At 40.7% G+C, this 18,368-nt stretch overlaps 2 protein-coding genes across 4 annotated transcripts; one reads left to right on the forward strand and one right to left on the reverse strand.

Moving 5' to 3' along the window:
• Positions 1 to 1,893: 1,893 nt before the first annotated feature.
• Positions 1,894 to 13,135, forward strand: tnip1 (TNFAIP3 interacting protein 1). Of its 3 annotated transcripts, none has more exons than XM_079351636.1 (18): positions 1,894 to 2,003; positions 2,966 to 3,151; positions 3,635 to 3,778; positions 3,891 to 3,976; positions 4,213 to 4,272; positions 4,785 to 4,994; positions 5,939 to 6,033; positions 6,439 to 6,601; positions 6,825 to 6,917; positions 7,045 to 7,110; positions 8,466 to 8,597; positions 8,728 to 8,856; positions 8,944 to 9,078; positions 9,175 to 9,300; positions 9,431 to 9,514; positions 10,010 to 10,225; positions 10,814 to 10,898; positions 11,444 to 13,135. In XM_079351636.1, the coding sequence occupies exons 2-18, from the start codon at positions 3,001 to 3,003 to the stop codon at positions 11,536 to 11,538; spliced, it is 2,070 nt and encodes a 689-aa protein (XP_079207762.1). In that variant the 5' UTR covers positions 1,894 to 2,003; positions 2,966 to 3,000; the 3' UTR covers positions 11,539 to 13,135. The 3 variants fall into 3 exon arrangements, with proteins under 3 accessions (XP_079207762.1, XP_079207763.1, XP_079207764.1); XM_079351637.1 differs by having other exon boundaries at positions 10,100 to 10,225; XM_079351638.1 differs by lacking the exon at positions 10,010 to 10,225.
• A 165-nt stretch (positions 13,136 to 13,300) lies between these two features.
• Positions 13,301 to 16,618, reverse strand: gpx3 (glutathione peroxidase 3). The gene is made up of 5 exons (XM_079351639.1): positions 16,444 to 16,618; positions 14,928 to 15,078; positions 14,712 to 14,829; positions 14,124 to 14,223; positions 13,301 to 13,848 (listed from the first exon to the last, which is right to left on the reverse strand). Exons 1-5 carry the CDS (start codon positions 16,519 to 16,521, stop codon positions 13,609 to 13,611), a joined length of 687 nt encoding a protein of 228 aa, XP_079207765.1. The 5' UTR covers positions 16,522 to 16,618; the 3' UTR covers positions 13,301 to 13,608.
• Positions 16,619 to 18,368: the final 1,750 nt, after the last annotated feature.

Raw genomic sequence — 18,368 nt, forward strand, 5'->3', positions numbered from 1 at the left:
TATGGTTAATTTTTGTACAACATTACACGCCAACGGATCATATTATGCTACTACATACAAAATAAAACATCAAGAGCTGAAGAATAATATTTATTCATTATGATCATCATTATTTAAAGAAACCACTTCCTATCAGTTCACTCTGCTGCTAACTTGAATGCAGTTCAAGCGTGTTCATCTTAATATATAAGTATGAATATCCTGTCACAGTCAACATATCTGGTATCTGGCTCTGGCTCTTTGGTTTGCATAGAGACTGCTGTCAGGCTGTCTCTGGTTTAAGGCCTTAAGAGGATGACTGTAGTCTGATGGAAAAGGGATGTTTTGTATTAAACTGCAGAACTAATGACTATCAGCTGCTGGTGTACTGCTGCTATAGGGGATGGAGACTGGACTTTCCTAATGTCACAGCAGAGGGAATTCTCTGTACTTGTAGGCCTCTGTCTCCTGATAATTACCCTCTCCCACATGCCATCTGCTCTCTCTTTTGTCTTTGTGGAATAAAAACATCTGTTTTAATTATTCTTTTTTAATAGTTAATGTTGTGAGAACAAGGCATTCAATTTTGCCTAAAAGATGCCTCTTCCTTGTTAGTACATCACAGCAGTCTTGGTTGGAAACATTGTGCACCTTAAAACAAGTACAATGTGTTTGGTGGCAGAACTAAGGATAAACAACTATATTTGCTTTTCCTACAACAGGCTAAGGACTCTCGGGGTATCACATTTACGTTTTCCAATGTGAGACTAATTACAACACGGGGCAAACATAGTCTTGTTTATTGTTTTGCTATTGTATGTGAATAAATGCCAATAGGTTATGTTGATTTATATTAAATACGTTTCACAACCCCCCACTTCCCAAACACACACACATCCACACCCACATCCACCCCCCCACCCCCCACCCACACACACACACACACACACACACACACACACACACAAAGTTACTGTGAAAGCTATATATGAACAAGGTGTGATTCTGATTACTTAAGATTGATCATAAATCACATCATAATGCAATAAGTCAGATGTCAGATGTCTGTTTCCTGTTTAGGCTTCCTGATCAGACACACAAGGCTGATGCTCTAAAATCTAAGGACATTGTGGACATTGTTTTTTTTTTTTTTATAAACATGCAGTTTTATATTTTTCCTTTTTATTCCTATAAAACGTAGATGTTAGATTAACAGTTCAAAGTTATTATAGAGAGCTCTGGACTTCTCATTACGCCTGTGTGTTTCCTTGCTATGGTAGGCGTACATTACATAATAACAAGCTGAATTCTATCAGAAGTACTGTGTTGGTCAGCGAACAGAGGATGAGCCTTTGTGTCACTCTCAAAAGAGAAAACAACTTTAGATTACCTTTGGGTTTGTTCATTCCCACAAGATGTCACTATTGTTCTACATTATTCAGTCTGGTCAATTATGAGGCCTGTAATAAAGTCCTGAATATGTAGAAAAAAATATATATGTATGAGTACAACCATGATACTGAATTTTTCCGTTAAGAAAACCCTAAATGTACTCTTTTAGAGAAGCAAGAATAGCTCCTGCTCTTTGTTTTTTTTTTAAAGAGAAACGGCAAGAACTTCTTGGTCTTTCTCAATTTGACCTAAATACAAATCTGATGGAGTTTTTTGTTTGTTTTTTTGTTTTTTTTTAACTAAAATTAATTTGCACTTTTTTACTTTGAACCGTGTCCTCTTTATCCATCCAAAAGAGTTCATCCTGTAACTGGAGACTTTTGGTCAAATCTCTACCGTGAAACAAGAACATTTAACGCATTATACCCCAGTGTTTACATTGACATACACTGACTCCTGTTGGTGCCCCGCTGACAGAGAGCTGTGCGCTGATTGGCCCTCCGTCCTGCCAATCTTGGCTGTTTACATCAAACGTTGTGAGCTGGAATTTCCCAGGTTACAGCACAGAGCAGCAGACCACTTCCGCAATAGATGTCTGGGCAGAGAGACGAGAGGCCACAGCGAGCTGAAAGGTATCCAGACAAAAGACACCTCTTTGTTCTTTGATTTGTCGTTTAACTCCGCTTACCGGCTGACTTACTGCGTCGATTTAAGTATCCGTAGTGGGGTTTAAAAAAAGGGATTCAGCGGCTTCCTGTCCAGCTCTGTAACCTAGCGTTAGCTAGCCGATTGCTAACGAGGATGTTGCTATCAATTTGCATGACAACAGCGAAAACTAATATTAGCCTTCTTCAGCCAATCAAGGTAGCTTTCATGTGCTAGATTGTGCTGTATTTGTCTCTCGTCTATTAGAAAGATGTTTGTTAGCAGGATTGGCCTTACATCTTTCGTTTTTCTGCCTCTGGTTTTGTCTCTTTTTTCCTCGGGTGTGAATATTGTGCTTGTCTTATTTAGCCATCACAAATGTTAGCACAATCTTTGCCATATGTTTCTCTCTGGCATGTTACGGAAACTAATGCCGTTTTTATTTTTGTCCTCTTAAAGCTGTCAGTTAATTTCTTTGCCTGAATGAAACTGAACTCCAGGATAAATAACACAGCAGCTTGTCTGACTGGATGTCATTTATTTATCATCCAAAGTCACAGAAACACTGTTAGAGTGTTTTTAGTGGTTGTTATATTGCTGCAGAAGTTGTGGTTCAGGGGGTTTCTGTTACTTTTCCTCAACCTACGGTCAATGATGCTGTTCAACTTTTCACTTCCTCTTGGATGTACACATTGAGCATTGGTGTCCTTCATACTGAACCGACTGCTTTCAAATGTTCTTTTTAGTCAATCATGTGTAGATGTGACTGTATGTAGATTTGTCTCCACATGTTCTAATTTAAGCAAAAAAAGTTACCGCCTCTCTCCGGTTAAAGGCATCCTTTTTGTTTTCGTGAAAAGTCAGCAAACCTTTTGATTTGTGTCGGGTTCATTTTAAAAATGTTTTTTTAAAAAAAACAAAACTAAAAACTTCTTTCTTCCTTCTAAAGTTTACAGGATCATGTCTAGGAAGTGAACAACGGCGATGGAAGGGAAAGGCCCGTACCGCATCTATGATCCAGGTGGGGGAGAGGTGAAGAAGACCAGGGAGGAGGCTGGAGGGGGAAGCAGCTACCGACAGCTCCTGGAAGAGAACAGCATACTGAGGGAGCGGATGAAGGGACTAAAGAGCTTAGGTAGGTGTCGAAATACAACTTGGGTACCTCAATGCTGCGTGTGAAAAGTTAATGCCAGCTCCTCTGTGGCATCTGTTGTTAGTCACCTGAGGATTGTGTTCATACGAAGAAACTTATTTGTAGTAGTAATGAACACACCCACGAAGACATCATATGATGCCCTCAATAAGTGATTACCTAACTTTATTTTCCGTAGATATGCAAAAATGAAAGCGGTAAACTGTTGTGCCGCAGCTGAAGTTTAATGCAGCAAAACCTGAAGATCTTCATTCCTAGTTGGCTGAGTAGCATAAATACCAGTAATCTGACGACTCCTCTGTTGACTCACCAAGAGAGTGCTTCTGTCACGTAACGTCTCGATGAACTCATTTAGTTTTATTCGATGACTTCACATGCAAATTTTTGGCATTTATTAAGTCGGGTCAGATAAAATTCCAAGTGATGTGCCGTTGGACACTGACTAGATCTCTTTGAAACTTTCAGGCGATTTGCTGGAGGAGTCTCAGTCGGAGGCGTCGAGGCTTCGGCAGCGAGTGGAGGAACTTGTTAGGGACAACGAGGCGCTGAAATCCTCCAGCTTTGCAGCCAGTCTGTGTACCGGAGGGCCGGTTCAGACAGAGACGCAAAGTAAGTCTCGTGGACTTGATGGCAACTCTGAATCTCGCCATGAGGAGCCGAACCTGTCTTAAGTTTTTGCTGTCACTTGTATTAACCTTGGTATCGGTGGGGTCTGTTTCAGGTAAACCCTGTTTACACCCCACTTTGGAGCAGAAGGAGGAGCAATCATGCTGCTTGGGGAAGACCCTTCAGCCTGAGAAGCCTAATGTAAGTAATAAGTCCTGTGTCTATGAGGAGAAACAACTTTGTGATGATTTTTAAAGTTTCACTAAGATGAGATGCAGCCGTCATTACCGTCTAAGCTACAACATCTGGCTGCCGGAGTCTGAATGATGTCCTTTATATTTTCCTTCCCCCCCCCCCCAAAAAAAAACAAACAAAAAAAAGAATGAATAATATGGACACGCTATGTTTTGTGCCTCTGCCTATTTTGGTCTTTCCAGGAGGCCTTAACAGAGTTTGAGGTGGTAAACATGGAGGGGAAGACTTCAGATGCCTTGGCTGTAAGTACTGAACTGTACTTGACACGGTTTAAGATCAGTGATAGTCCAAGAATCTAAAGTGTTCAGGAAAATCTCAATGTCCCTTTTGCTAACTTTCATGATCAATTATTTGGTTTAATTCCTTTATGCTCGATTTTAGCTTTCCTCTTTTGAGCACTGTCCTGAATATTAGGAACATGTCCTGAGTGTGATGACTCACCAACAAACTTAATACTGGTAGCTCCAGCCTGAGTCAGCCAGGGGAAAGTCCAGGATTATTACTGATTAGAATTACACAGCTGATTCAATCACTCACTACATCCAAGAGGATGTGTTGATCGCACATTATGCCGACATATTTCAGGTTTGAAGATAAATCAGCTGATGCTTTTTATAGAGATAGAAGCGGCACGACTCTCTGGGAATGTTTCAGTCTTGTGCTGTTTGACACGCACAAGTAGTTGCTCGCTCGCCCACTGAGTCATCTTGAGAGGAAGGAGTGAGTGAACGATCACCTGTGTGGGTATCTCCAGGTGGGCTCCGTGGCAGGAGTGATCCCTCCCCTGCCTCAGGAGAACAACGAGCTCGCAAGCCAGCTAAAGAGACTGGAGAGCTCCTTCAGCATATTCGCAGAGGAGTCCAACCCCAACCAGCTGCTGGCTCACCTCGGTCGCATGGCTGTGGAGTTTCACCACCTCTCCTCTAAAGTCCAAAAGAATGAACAGAGGACCTCCCTCCTACAGGTATGCAACTCAACCGCTCAATGATGGACACAACGAACTGCCAGAGCAGCAGCCAGGCTCATTTAATTAAATTAAAACAAAACGACAACAAAAAAAACCGCATCAAGATGCATTCAAAGCAATATTTACTGGACACGTTTTTCTTTTTGTTGTTGCTTTTATTTTCTCTGTTCAGCACTTTGAGCCTCTAAAAGCACTATATAAATGTAAAGTATTTATATAAAAATACGTTCATGACATTTAATATAAAAGATGTTCTTCTGAGATGGCGTCATCATTAAAAAGCTGCACTTTTGAAGCAAGGATCCTTTTGGTTTCATGGTTTATTTGTAGCTCAGAGAGACGACGTGTAGGAAATGATTCATGTGAGAAGTCATGTCGATGTCCTCGTAATGCTGCACAGCTCGAGCTCTGTAGTTTTTTTCGCTCGCATAAATGTAACGTTCATTGCTCACCAACATTCCCGTGAGACGCCCCGGCCTTTTGTGCCTTTTGTCTAAAAGGAATGATCAGTCCAATCCAGCGCTTTGGTTACAACCCCCTCTGTTTGAAACATAAACACTCAACATTGATCTAGAAAAGTAAAGCAGGATTTTCTGAACTAGTTAAATGAATGAATGACTTAATTTTAAACCAAAAATTAAAACAAGATATTAAAAACAAAAAAAAGAGGCAAAAGTTTTGTATCTGAAAAGGAGTAGGAAGTAGTAAACATTCTTTATTTTTAATTGAGTTATGAAGAGTTTGTGTTTAGGATGTGAAACTGAAAGCCCTGAGTCTTTTTGTGCAAAATGTGCCTCCTCAAATCTGCAGATAAAATATTAAAAATCTAATTTTTTCACCCTTTTGTTGTTTGTCTTCAAGAGAAATGCTTCTGGAATAGATGTTAAATAATGGAGCTGTTGTTTGAAAGAGGAATCCTCTTTGCTTTTACGTTTCTGCAGACTCTGTGCGAGCAGCTCAGGCAGGAGAACAATGAGCTTCGAAAGAAAATGGAAGAGGATCATGATATTAGGAATCGAGACTTGGAACAGCTCAGGTAATGTTTTTTCCTTCTCCTTTATTTCGACGTTGCTTTCTGTAAATGTGCGTAGAGTAAAAGAGAACACTGTAAGATTTGGAAAATATTCCCCTTCAAGTATCTCAACAACACAAACTCTCACATCTCATTCCTCTGGTTGTTTTTAGTTTTGACAGAAGGAACAATTGTGTTCTCATGAAGACTGTGTGACATGTAAATCGTCCTCCAGTCCTATTTTGAACTTGGTTGCTGTTGACCGTGCTTTCGCTTTGATTGGGGATTATTCTGCTGCTTTCTGTTGGCGTCACTCTCCTCAGTGGGTTTGTTAGGTTCTTCCCAAAGGAAATCATGAAGCTGTAGCAACAAACACTGGGAAGAGACCTTGCTGACCCACACTGTCACTTTCACTTCTAACCGGTCCAGACAGGAGAATCAGAAACTTAAGGAGCTTGTCACAAGAGGAGCAGTGGCAGCGCCATCAGCTGCAGCCCCAGCCGACTGCGAAGCTGCCGAGGCCAAAGAGGAGCCTGTGAAGGAGGAATCGGCTGCTGCAAGACCGAAGATGGAGGCCAGCACACCTCAGAAGGTAGTGAAAATTAAACTACAGAGCTTTTAAATACTGCTCAGCCACACTTTAATTAATATGTTGATGTGCCACAACTTCAGACTAAATCGTTTGTAACTACATTTTCTTCCAATGCTAAATGCATGTTTTCTTATGGAAAGTTCCTCACTGCTAAATATGTATGATATGGAGTTGGAGTAAAAGAATCATGTTGTGGAATTAGGAATGTTTTGTTTGCCCCCAGAGCGGAAAATCTGCCGAGAAAACCCCGACCAAACCATGTGATGTCGAGGTGTATGAAAAGAAGATCAAGCTTTTGGAGAAGCAGAGGAAGGATGTGAGTCTTTTTTCTGCTCTTACTGCTCATGCTTCTTTTTTTTTTAACGTGGGGAAAGTCTCTGTGTATTCAGTTTCCTATATATATTTGGTGTCATTTGTTTCACTTTCTGGCAATGTGCTCACAGGTACTGGAGGTGAACAAGCAGTGGGACATTCAGTGGAACTCCATGAAGTCACAGTTTGAACAGAAGGTACAGTAATGACTTGACAGCTGTAATTGAAAGGTTGAGTGAAGACGTCGACACACGCTCCACTCGTATCAGGCTGTGGGATAAGGACAAATTCTTTTCAACTGCAGATGTAAACTAGCTCTGAGCTAACTCTGGCACCGTGCTTCAAATAGCAACATTTATGTTTCACTGTGTACATGGTCTCTTTACAAATAAAATACACCTACTTAAAATATTTTCATGATTTAAAAAAAAAAAAAAAAAAAAAAAGGCTTGTGCTGAAATAGATGTAACTGAACACTATACAGTAAGAAGATGTCAAACGAAATGATTATCCTGCTACAAGTCTTTCAGATGAAGACATTTTTTTGTTGCTCTGCAAATGGGAAATAATTTGATCTCGTTTATTTTCTCAACTCAACCACTTTTATTTTAACTCGGCACCTTCGACACGAACATGCTGCGCAAAGTGCTTCACTGAAATCCAAACAAACTGTAGAGACAAAAAAAACATCAATGACGTTAAGTGTTATAAATCAATATAACACCCAAATCTCGCTACGAGTATGTTTACCTTATTTTATAATAACGAGAAACGCGTGATTGTAAAAAAGGGTAAACCTCGGCATACGTGCAAGTTAAAAGAAGATCAAAGGTGACGTCGCTTTCAAGAGGTGACATGACAGATGGCAGCTTTTGTGTCATTTGGAAATATTATTGAGGAACACTGGATTCTTCGTGTTTGTTTGCATCAGTGTGTGGTTAGGCAGCTGTGTGCGTGTGTGTGTGTGTGTGTGCGTGTGTGTGTGCATGTGTGTGAGTATTTTTTTGTGTGTCCAGTGGAAAAGGTGCAATCTTGCAATAGCTCGCTATCTGAAACACACTCACCATGAAGCCTGTCACACACCTCAGTAAGAATTCCCCTCACCTCACTGGCACCCGCTGACTTCCTGTTGTGGTGCAGTCAGAGGGCAGCAGAGACACACACATGGACACACTCTCACACACATACTCGCACACACCTATGCCTGTGCAAACCCACAATCACAAACAAACCTACATTCACACTTTGTTGGAACAGGGACACTATGCAACATTGGGTTTAAACCACAGAACCCTAGATAGATACCATGTGCGTCACTAGGCCTGTTCATACTTTACATAAAAACATACGTGCTTGTGTTTGTGTTGCTGTGGCTTGGTTTATAATTCGATGACACAAATGAGCACATATCTCTAAGTCTGTCCCATCTCATGCAAACAGCTGATGTTTATCTGTATCTGAGTCTTAATCACTGTAACAGTTTTTTTGTTTTTTTAATGTTGTGTTTCAAACTTTTGACAAATTCAACTCGATGCTTTTTTTTTTTTTGCAGATCACAGACCTCAGACAACGACTGGCTGAGTCCCAGAAAACTGTGCTTGAGCTGGAGGCAGAGAGAGAGCAGAGGCAGCGCGACTACGACAAGAAGCTGCTGCTGGCCAAGTCCAAGATTGAAAATGTGCAGGTGAGATATGCACAAGATCGAGGAGAAACTGAGCTGCCATGTGTAAAAAATAAAATAAAAAAAAAAGACCTGGAAAGACAGATTTTCCGAGGATTAGTGAAGAATAGTGTTTCCGGTGTTGACGTTCCAGGGGGAGAAAGAGTGCCTGAACTCTGAGACCGCTGAGCTGAAGCAGAAGGTTCGCTACCTGCAGGATCAGCTGCTTCCCCTCAGCAAACAGAGAGAGTACCAGGAGAAGGAGATCCAGCGCCTCAACAGAGTGAGTTTGGACAAGATGCAGAAAGAGAGAAGGAGCTGAATAACAAACACTTGCTCTTTGGGTAATACTTGTTGTGTTTTACTTCAGGCTTTAGAGGAAGCCTTAAATCTGCACGCCCCGTCATCCTCCCAACAACCACCAGGCCAGGCTAACTTCGCCGATGCAGCCAATAACCTGAAGAAACAGGAGCTGCTCACTCAAATCGCTGTACTCAAGGAACAGGTCAGACGTCCAGCACAACATGGAACTCGTATATATTTACACACCCACTTGTACGTGCAATCTAAACTGCTTGTGGTGGGTTTTTTTGTTCTGCAGGTGAAAATCTTTGAAGAAGACTTCCGAAAAGAAAGGAGTGACAGGGAGCGAATGAACGAGGAAAAGGAGGACTTAAGACGGCAAGTTGAGAGACTCCAGGGCCAGATTACTAATTTGACAAATCAGGTAAGCTTTCTTATCTTCCCCTGTTTGCACACTCGAGTGATTGTCTTTTAAATGGAATTGGAGACACACTTGTGTTTGTTGTGTTGAAAAACTGAACGGCACAGAACTGTACGTGCGTTTTGTGTTTCAGCTTCATCAGGCACAGAACGAGTGTCAGAGAGAACGAACGGAAAGGTGTAAACTGGAGCGGCTGCAGATGCAGCATCACAAACAGGTACTGATGCAGCTCAGGTCCGAGCCTGATAGCGTTGCAGACGATTTTTTAAAACGCGAAATGAATGTTGCCGTCAGCCTGGTGAGGTTAGATGTCCAGCCATTTTGGCCTCGATTTGTTACAATGGGAAACGAGGCCTTCAGTAACAGTTTGTCTTTAAGCCTTTTAATTCACACCGCAGAAGGAATGAGAGGTGTAAACGATGCAGAATAGCGCCCCCCTGTGACGTAACACAGTCACTGAGATGTTTACAGTTAATCAGTTCACATTGGATGAATCAGTAGTTCAGGTCAAAGAGCCTCACTCCAGCCAGTTTGCTTGTCAGTGCTTTCGGGATCAACAGGTGGAACATTTACTCTCCTCAGTGGGAGGCAGCTGCAGTGTGCAGGGTTGAAGGTCAGCAGTGGCCCATGCCATGACAGGGCCACTGCGCTCGCTGAGAACAGCAGCCGTGCACTGATTGGGGATCACGTGTGTACTTGTGATCCCTCGTAGGGGCAGCAGCAGGAAAGACGTACCTCAGACCCCACATCAAGCTCAGTGAACGGCCCGCTGAGCCCTCCCTACTGTGGTCCCTTTGTGCAGGTGGGACCGCAGGGCCTCGAGGGCTGGCCCGTACACTTCCCTCCCCGGATGCCCAATGCAGCAGGCGCCACAGCCGCAGCCACCGCAGCACCGCCCCCTGTACGAGACTTCCAGCCTGTTACCCCGGTAAGGGTCCTCTAAGGCCCCTCTGTGTCTGTCTCTGGAGTGACTCTACTTCACTGACAAAAGGCTCTTTTCTCTTTCCTGTAATTAGGTCTAACATGTAGCTCAGCCTAGCCATGCAAAAATACTCAGTGTGCATACGGCAAAGACTTGAGGGCTGATGGCTTATAAAAACTCAATAATAAAGGAATAGTTCAGTATTTTTTTTGAGTGGGGTTTAGAAAGTACTTGTTGATAGTAAGAGCACCTAAATAGAGAAACATGTAACCAGCACGGTGAGGCTATACATGGCTGTAGATGGAGACGTTTGTTCCGCTGTCGGGGGAATCACACTAATGTGGTGCACCAAAGTCGTACTTAAAGAAATTGGCTTGCTGACGGTAAAGTATAGTCCTGACATTCTATATACAGCATACACCGACGTGTATAGAGCCTCTGTGCCGGCACTCTGACCAGTTTCTCTATTTAGAGCAGAGCTGACCGGCATCTCCTGTGACACTTGCTATTGTCAAGTACCGAGCACAACCCCACAACAATACCAAACTATCCCTGAAGTGAAGTGATATAAGGTAGTGCTGTCTCTCTGCTCAGGGTTTTCCTTGGCAGTCATCATTCCCTCAGCCCAGAGGGGCCAGAGCAGTCGGAGAGAGCTCCAGACCACCTCCAGAAAACGCAGGTATGGTACAGCAAGCCAGGTAAAAAGTCGATCAGATTTTACTGCTTTACTGGAAGAAAGACGAAGCCAGTCTGACTTTGCATCTTTACTTCATTTTTAAATCGGCAGCGTGCCAGACGTGTTATTAGTCATGGTCTGTTTGTCAGTTACATACTAAAAGGTACAATAGTTTTCTAATCTAGAAAGGCACTGTATATACAATATTAGGTCATATTACTATTCAACCTGCTAGTAAGTCTCTTACATTAGACATTGGTGTATGTTGGACTTTCCCTTAATAAATGATATCCATGTAAATGAAAGCTTGTAAGAGTTTGCATACAGCCATGGAGCCTTAGAGGTCAGATAAATTAGCTCCAGCAGGCCTGGTTGGCCTTTGTCCTCTCAGGAAAATGTAAAATATTGCGAGCATAGAAGTCTTTGATCTGATTGTAAGATTGCACAAGTTAAGTGTCATTTCAAATAGAATGAACAAAGCAGCAGCTCTCACTCCGTGTGTGTGTGAAGGTAACAGTGTTGTCTCGTATGTGTGTGTGTGTCTGTAGATCAGTCCGCAGCAGCTACAGCAGCAGCTACAGCAGCAGCAGCAGCAGGGTTTGGAAAAAGGGAGCGACAGAACATTGATCCTGGAAAGCACTAAAGCATCACTGTACCCAACTCCAAATGTCTGGGTAGTAGCATGAAAATCAGTTTGTTTTTGAGTTGACAAGGTGTGATTTGATCTATAATTTTCCTACTGAACTGTAGATATCCTATTGTAATGTTGTTTATACTTGCGTTTTATAAGGCTATTTGTGAAACACTTCGCTATTCTGAATATATATACATGAAATATTATTTCTTTTTTTTTTTTTATCAGGAACTGAAGTCATTTATTAAATAGGTTGGGATAATCAACATTGTTTTTTTTTGTTTTTGTTTTTTTTTCTCCAGAAAAATAAACCTTTGTGATTGTCTCTCTGCAACGATGTAACAACTTGACACTTAGTTTGTTACTTGTAGGGTTACAGGAAGCCATTCCCCAGTAAGACATGTAGTCATTCCTACAAAGAATGATTATATCGGTACATTGAATCATAGGATTTGCAATGTGAATGTTGATTGATTTATGAAGATTGCTTCAGTACCATCGATGTTATAGGACTGTCCCATTACGTGTAACTGTTCAAAAAGTGGTTGTTGAAATACAAACATTTTGGGAAATGAATTTTGATGGTATCATACCAAAAACATGATTGTGATTATTGATTATTTATTTATAACTATTGACTACGTGTAAATCATTGTCTTAAGTAATGCTGTTCTTTCTATGTTGTTAGTGTAATCCCAATATATTGTAGCTATTGACATTGTATGTTTGTATCAGACACAATACACAATGCACACAACATACACGCCTTTATTTTTTTCCCCATGATGATGGACCTAATCTCATTAAACACAACACTTCTTCTTGACCACACTTGATTTGATGATTTGACCACCCAGTCTGATATTCATACTCATCTTCCTGCATCCTCGACTCCGCTCACAGTTCAACCCCGACACGCATCACAACAATTTACCGCAGCAGCAGCGATGACAGTCTTTTTCCTCCTCTGATTTCATTTAAAACCTAATGAGTTTTAATCAGTGCGACCTTTACACCCAGCACTGCAGTTCTGCTAAAGCAACAGGGAGAGGAAGATTTTCATCCGAATTTAGAGGCCCTAGATCCAGCATTACAGCAGAACAGTCGCTCCTCAGAGGGGAAACTCAGACAGCATGTCTGGCTTTGCTCTCTGTCCACTTCAACAACCAGCAATCCATGCCGTGCCGACTGATCTGTGACCTGCTGCATCACTGAGTCAAGAGCCTTTAAAATCGTCACGCCTCCAATAATGCTACCATTTCAAAAAAGGCCGATCCAATCTCAAATCAAGCCTCTGTTTCAAATGCATACCCAATAATATAGTATCAGGTAGTCAAATGAAGGGCTCCAAGATGTTAAAAAAAAACAAAACAAAAAAACAGCTCCATTTTATCCAAACAAGTTTTTTTTAAGTTGTAGGGAACAAAATCCTGATGAGTGAACGCAGAAATGAGAAATTAGCGGAATTGCACTTTGAAAGGTACGCTGTAATTACCGGCAGTTGTATTTTCTTGGTTTGTAGCCCTTTTCTTTTGCTGTAGGCAGAAGCACATGTGAGACTTTTTGTATTTGACTGGCTTAATAAATCTATTCTAAATGTCTCCTAGTACTGTATGTTACCATGCTTATTCATGCGCATATCTTTTCCCATTTGTATTGCAGGAAGAAAAAAAAAAGAATAGAGCACACATTTTTATAAAGCGTTTACATTTTTATCAAGTGGTGCACAAGGGGAACGGTCGTTTCTGGTAAGCAAAACATCCAAAGACAGTATGATCTTCATGATTTATTGAAAGTACTTAAAATGTAAAGTGTAATAGCTAGCAGGTGCTGGGATGAGAAGGTGACATGGTGTGGTGAGATTGCAGGGCAGCCTGAATGCACTAAAGAGCTGGCCTGAACCACACGATCCAAGGAGGCTCCACAGAGTTCCTGCTTTCAAGCCTCCTCTTCATGTAACATGCCATCTTCATGTATCAGAAAATGTTAGCATTACTCTTACATTCTACAGTACATTAACTCTACTGATTATGGGCAGTAGATGTCATGTGATGTTACTTCATTTAAGGCACAATACGATTATGAATATGAATCAGATCTCAAATGCAAAACTTCCTGTCTGTACAGAGTGAGCAGGTATTTGCGGATCTCAGCTCGGACCTCTGAAACGGGGACACTTGGGTGCCACCTCAGCACAGGCTTCCCATTTGGGCCCACCAGAAACTTTTCAAAATTCCACTTGATGTCGCTGATTTTCACAGGCTCCCAGAGCAGTCTAGTTTTCGGGGCGAAGGTGTCTCCAACAGGGGGGCAGGAGCTCTACACAACAGGAAGCACATGATTAGAAACAGTGACAAAACTGGTGTACTGTCCACTGACAGTGTGTGTACAGGATAAACGTTCACTTTGTTTGATACCGCACACTTGGTTTTTGAGTGTGACTTCACAGGTTTTAGTAATGTGATTGAGATAGTTTACTGAAGAGTGGATGGAGAAAAGCACGAGTAATTGTGAACAAGAAAACAGGCTACATTAAGAAAAGCAGTCCAGGGAAAGTTTTCTCCTTCACACCTTCTAGGTAAATTATAACGTACCTTAAGGAAAGTGAAAACCTCTTGCTCGTCTTTTCCGTTCACGTCACCTTTCTCAAACAGTCGGAAGTTTGGAACAAATCCATTGCCTGGTCTAACATGCCTGGAATCAAGAGAGAGGTCAGCTTATCAGTGGACGTTCCCCTTTGAGCACTGTGTTTCCTGGCAGCTGCCCGGGATCCAATTTAAGCCGAGCAAAACATCACAGTGTTGTGCAACAAGTTCATCGTGGATAGGATGTGAAAAAGAACCTGGGACACTAAATCTTCTGATGTTAGAGGGGCCAGTAGCAGAAAACTGATCTTTGTTTCCAAAGCATGTTAAATGAAGTCTTGCTGATTGATAAGAGGATTTACTCTTATTACAATTCCCTGTCTACATCCTGCTTTCAGGCCATGTTACATTACTTTACAATGTATATAGTTCTTTGTTAGAAGAGACTTCTCATGTTTCAGTTTAGTTCAGACTAAAAACAATGCAGACATGTTCTTCCAGTGTAAAGCGACTTCACATTTCCTAAAAGCTAGTTTTGGAAGGTGTCTGAATGAGTGAGTGAGATAGTTTATTCATTTCTATAGAAACATTTCTCACATTAAACCCGGTAGAATCTCATGATTTAGCCCTGGCTCCTGTCCCCCAAATTGGTTGCAGGGAAAGCCCATAATTGCCAGGCCGAGGGTTTTCATCTCCTCCTGTAGTGCATTCAGTTCTGAAAATAGAGATGAAAAAGGAAATGTTTTCATGTGGAGAAGGTTGTTTCTCTCTTCAGCAACTCAGAGCAATGCCACCTGCGGTGCTGTTTCTTACCCACATACTGAAAGGTGTATCCTCAGTACGTGGCCACGTTGATGAAGAGGACACTCCTGCCTGCGTAGTCACTGAAGTTCACAGTGTGACTCCCGTTCAGAGTCTTTGCCTGGTACTTGTAAATGGTGCCATCTGTGGATGAGTCACACTTCTGGGGGTTTAAACAGGAGAAAGAACTGGTTTTATTTCTTCATTTATTTACTTGTGTATTTTTACTGATAAGAAATTATTTACTTTGCCAAAAATGAAACCTACACAATTGACTCAACACCCTGTTTTGTAGCCAATAGGAGGCCTTGACCTGGATTGGACCTCTACATTCATACACATGTTTGTTTAGGGATACTATTTTGTAACATTTTGATGAACAACAAACTCAGTGCAGCTTAAAAATTAGCCACCCATGTATTGGAAATAGTATGCGAATAATTAAAAAGAGATATCAGTTCAGTTCTCCTCATTTGATTGGAAATAAAGACATTCACATGTTTAGATCATGAACTCTGAATATTGGTAACACAAGATGTTTAGCGCTTCTTTGTCTTATGATGTACAGTTGAATGGAATCTGACTTTGAAACTATGTTTTGATCTAAGACATGAATGCGACCCATTGATTTGCTATGGGAATTTGACAGAGAGAACAATGGAGATTCAACAGATAGAAAAACTATGTCTTGCAGCCGTACATGATTGTGTGATGTTTTTTTTAATGTGGAAATATGACGAAATTAAGATCACATGTTTGCTGAACCAAACCTTTTTGAAAACAAATAATTTGAATTTCTAAGAAAAGCTGTAATGAACCTGAGGATAAACCAAACACATTTTCTATTTTACGTCATATTTATAATGCAAACAACAGGAGATGACTTTAAAAATTAAAATAAGCTTCATGGCCTATTTGGTTTAGATGAAACATGCTCACCTTCCTAATACCCTCAAGTGTGTGTAATCATGAACTATGTAGAACCTATATAAACCTGCTCAAATATCTAATGGTAGGATAGTCTTATTTACTAACGCCTATATGGGAAATAGCATGCCTGATAAAGAACAAATAAGAACGAGGAGTACTCGGGCTTTGAGTACACAACACTTATCTGCATAGAACTACAGCAGTCATGGCAAAAACTAAAATAGTTTGTCAAGTGAAAATCCTGAAAATATCTCAAAAACTGTGGCACAGAAAGAGGAGGTGATACTGACCCTGGTTGTGTTTTTCACGCATAACATCAGCTCTAATCTCTTGACTGTTCTACCATCTGTTTTTAAACATTGAAGTCAGTAATGGCAACAGAAACTGTAAACCCGATCACAGGTTCAAATTACTGACATTACAATTAACAAACCTAATATTCTGCTGCTACACACTAATTAAACTGAGGCGTATGAAAATAAAGCGACGTCATAAAGTAGCCTACAGTATCCCTTCAGTCTGTCACGTGACTTCTTATCTGTCTACCTGGAGTACTAATTTGAATATATTTCTGTTTTAATATCAACAGGTGGCCTACCTGTGTTAGGGGGCCTGCGGCGGTGCTTGGTCTCAGCAGACCGAGCAGCAGCAGCGGTTGTAAGACGGACCACCTCATCCTGCTGTTTGCTCCCTGTCTGCTTCTCCCTCAGGACGAACATGATCAATCCTCTGGCTGCGCGTGGGAGGGCGCACAGCTGGAGGAGATGACGCCCTCTGCTGACGTAAGAGCGCACACGGCCAAATAGAAATGTATGCAATCCCTAATTAATAAATGTAGTTTTTAACATTTCTTATCACAAACGGATGTGCCTGATTGCTTGTGTATAAGTATTTATTTTGAAGAATGAATGAACAGCCTACGTCATCTTTCATAATCAGTTACTAGTCTACCAAGGTATCAGCAAAATGGCTTATCTTCAGTAGCCTATCTTTTTAAAACAAACAAACAAACAAACAGTTAAGATTATTTAAATATAAATTGAAAAGATGGCCTATTTTTTCCCCCAAGTTAACACAATTTTCCAAAAAATAAAGAAAGCCTATCTCTGTCCTGCCTTTAACTCTGGTATGTCTTTACCGTGAACACTCATAAATAGCATTTTTGAGACTTCTGGAGAAAATATATATTTAAAAAGTCAGTCAGTCTAGTGAAGAGGCATGTTGATCTTCCTAAACACAGGCCCATAACTGTCCTGTTCTCTAAAACAGGATAAAATGCTGTTTGTTTTATTTTTAGTCATGGATCATTTCTCCTGTTACCATGGTGAGCTGGCTCTGTGCCATATGTCTTGTTGGTGGCTTACAGCCTTCTTTCCAGACCTGTTAGCACCCCATTGACTATATGTTTAACACAATGTTCAGCTCAGAGCTGTATAAATAGAGGCTCTTTAACAATAAGGCATCATGAGTAAATTGTACAAAAAATTGTGAAAACTAAGGTTACTTTACTATATACTTTATTTCAGACCCGTAGGTCAATATATACTAAAAGCAAAAGGAATAGTGGTGTATAAATGCACAAGGCTTCATAAGCAACAATCAGTGTTTGTCTACCATATCGTGTTTTATGTTTAGTTTGTTTTTTATTATCTATTGACAAAGCACATGTTGAAATTAAAATGTTATTGAAAGCTGCCCATTATTGGCCTATAGGTCTATTTAATATATTTTATTTAATATTATATATATATAGCCTATACAAAATAAAAAAGAAGACACATTTCCTTTGACTTAAAGCCTTTTCACCAAAATCATGGTCTCTGCATGGATAGATTATTTGACAAGGCCATGTGGTAAACAGCTCTCGAATTTGCAGTCCTTGTTTCGTGTTGTCTGCTTAATGCTTTGGAAAGATTTTTATCACTATACCATACCAGTCTGCATCCTCAAAAACATGCAAAATATGTGATGCAATTAAAACAAAAACATCAATTATATAATATGGTAGGCCAACTGATGCTTTTTTCTATTCCCTCACTTTCAAGGGTGCTTTCTCAATCACATTGGCTAGTTCTTTGTGTGTTTGATAGATGAGAGCCAAATTGATCACCTATTTGTCCTGATTTAAGGGATGTGTGTAAACCAGTTCTTAAAGTGGGGTCCCAGGACCCCCAGGGACCATGGGTCCACGGAATCATTTACAAAAGATATTAAAGTGTGCTGTATCATTGAAAAGAAAAACAAATCTACAAACTGTGAGCTCTTGCACCAATATAATCACCTATTTTGTCCAAAACTCAGATATGATTGTGACATATCTGTCACTTCATAGTGCGCAACAATAAAAAAAAAAAAAAGAAACAACAACCTCAAAGTTAAAAAAAACGCCTCAGGGCTAACTTTTTTATCAAAAGTATTTTATAAAATAAATTATTCTGGAAAGTTTAAAAGTAGCCTATTACTACATAGTACATGCATGAACTGTATTAATACAGTTATACTTATCAACTTTACAATAATAAG

The sequence above is a fragment of the Symphodus melops genome (assembly GCF_947650265.1).
Source record: "Symphodus melops genome assembly, chromosome: 9".
NCBI classification, from domain to species: Eukaryota; Metazoa; Chordata; class Actinopteri; order Labriformes; family Labridae; genus Symphodus; species Symphodus melops.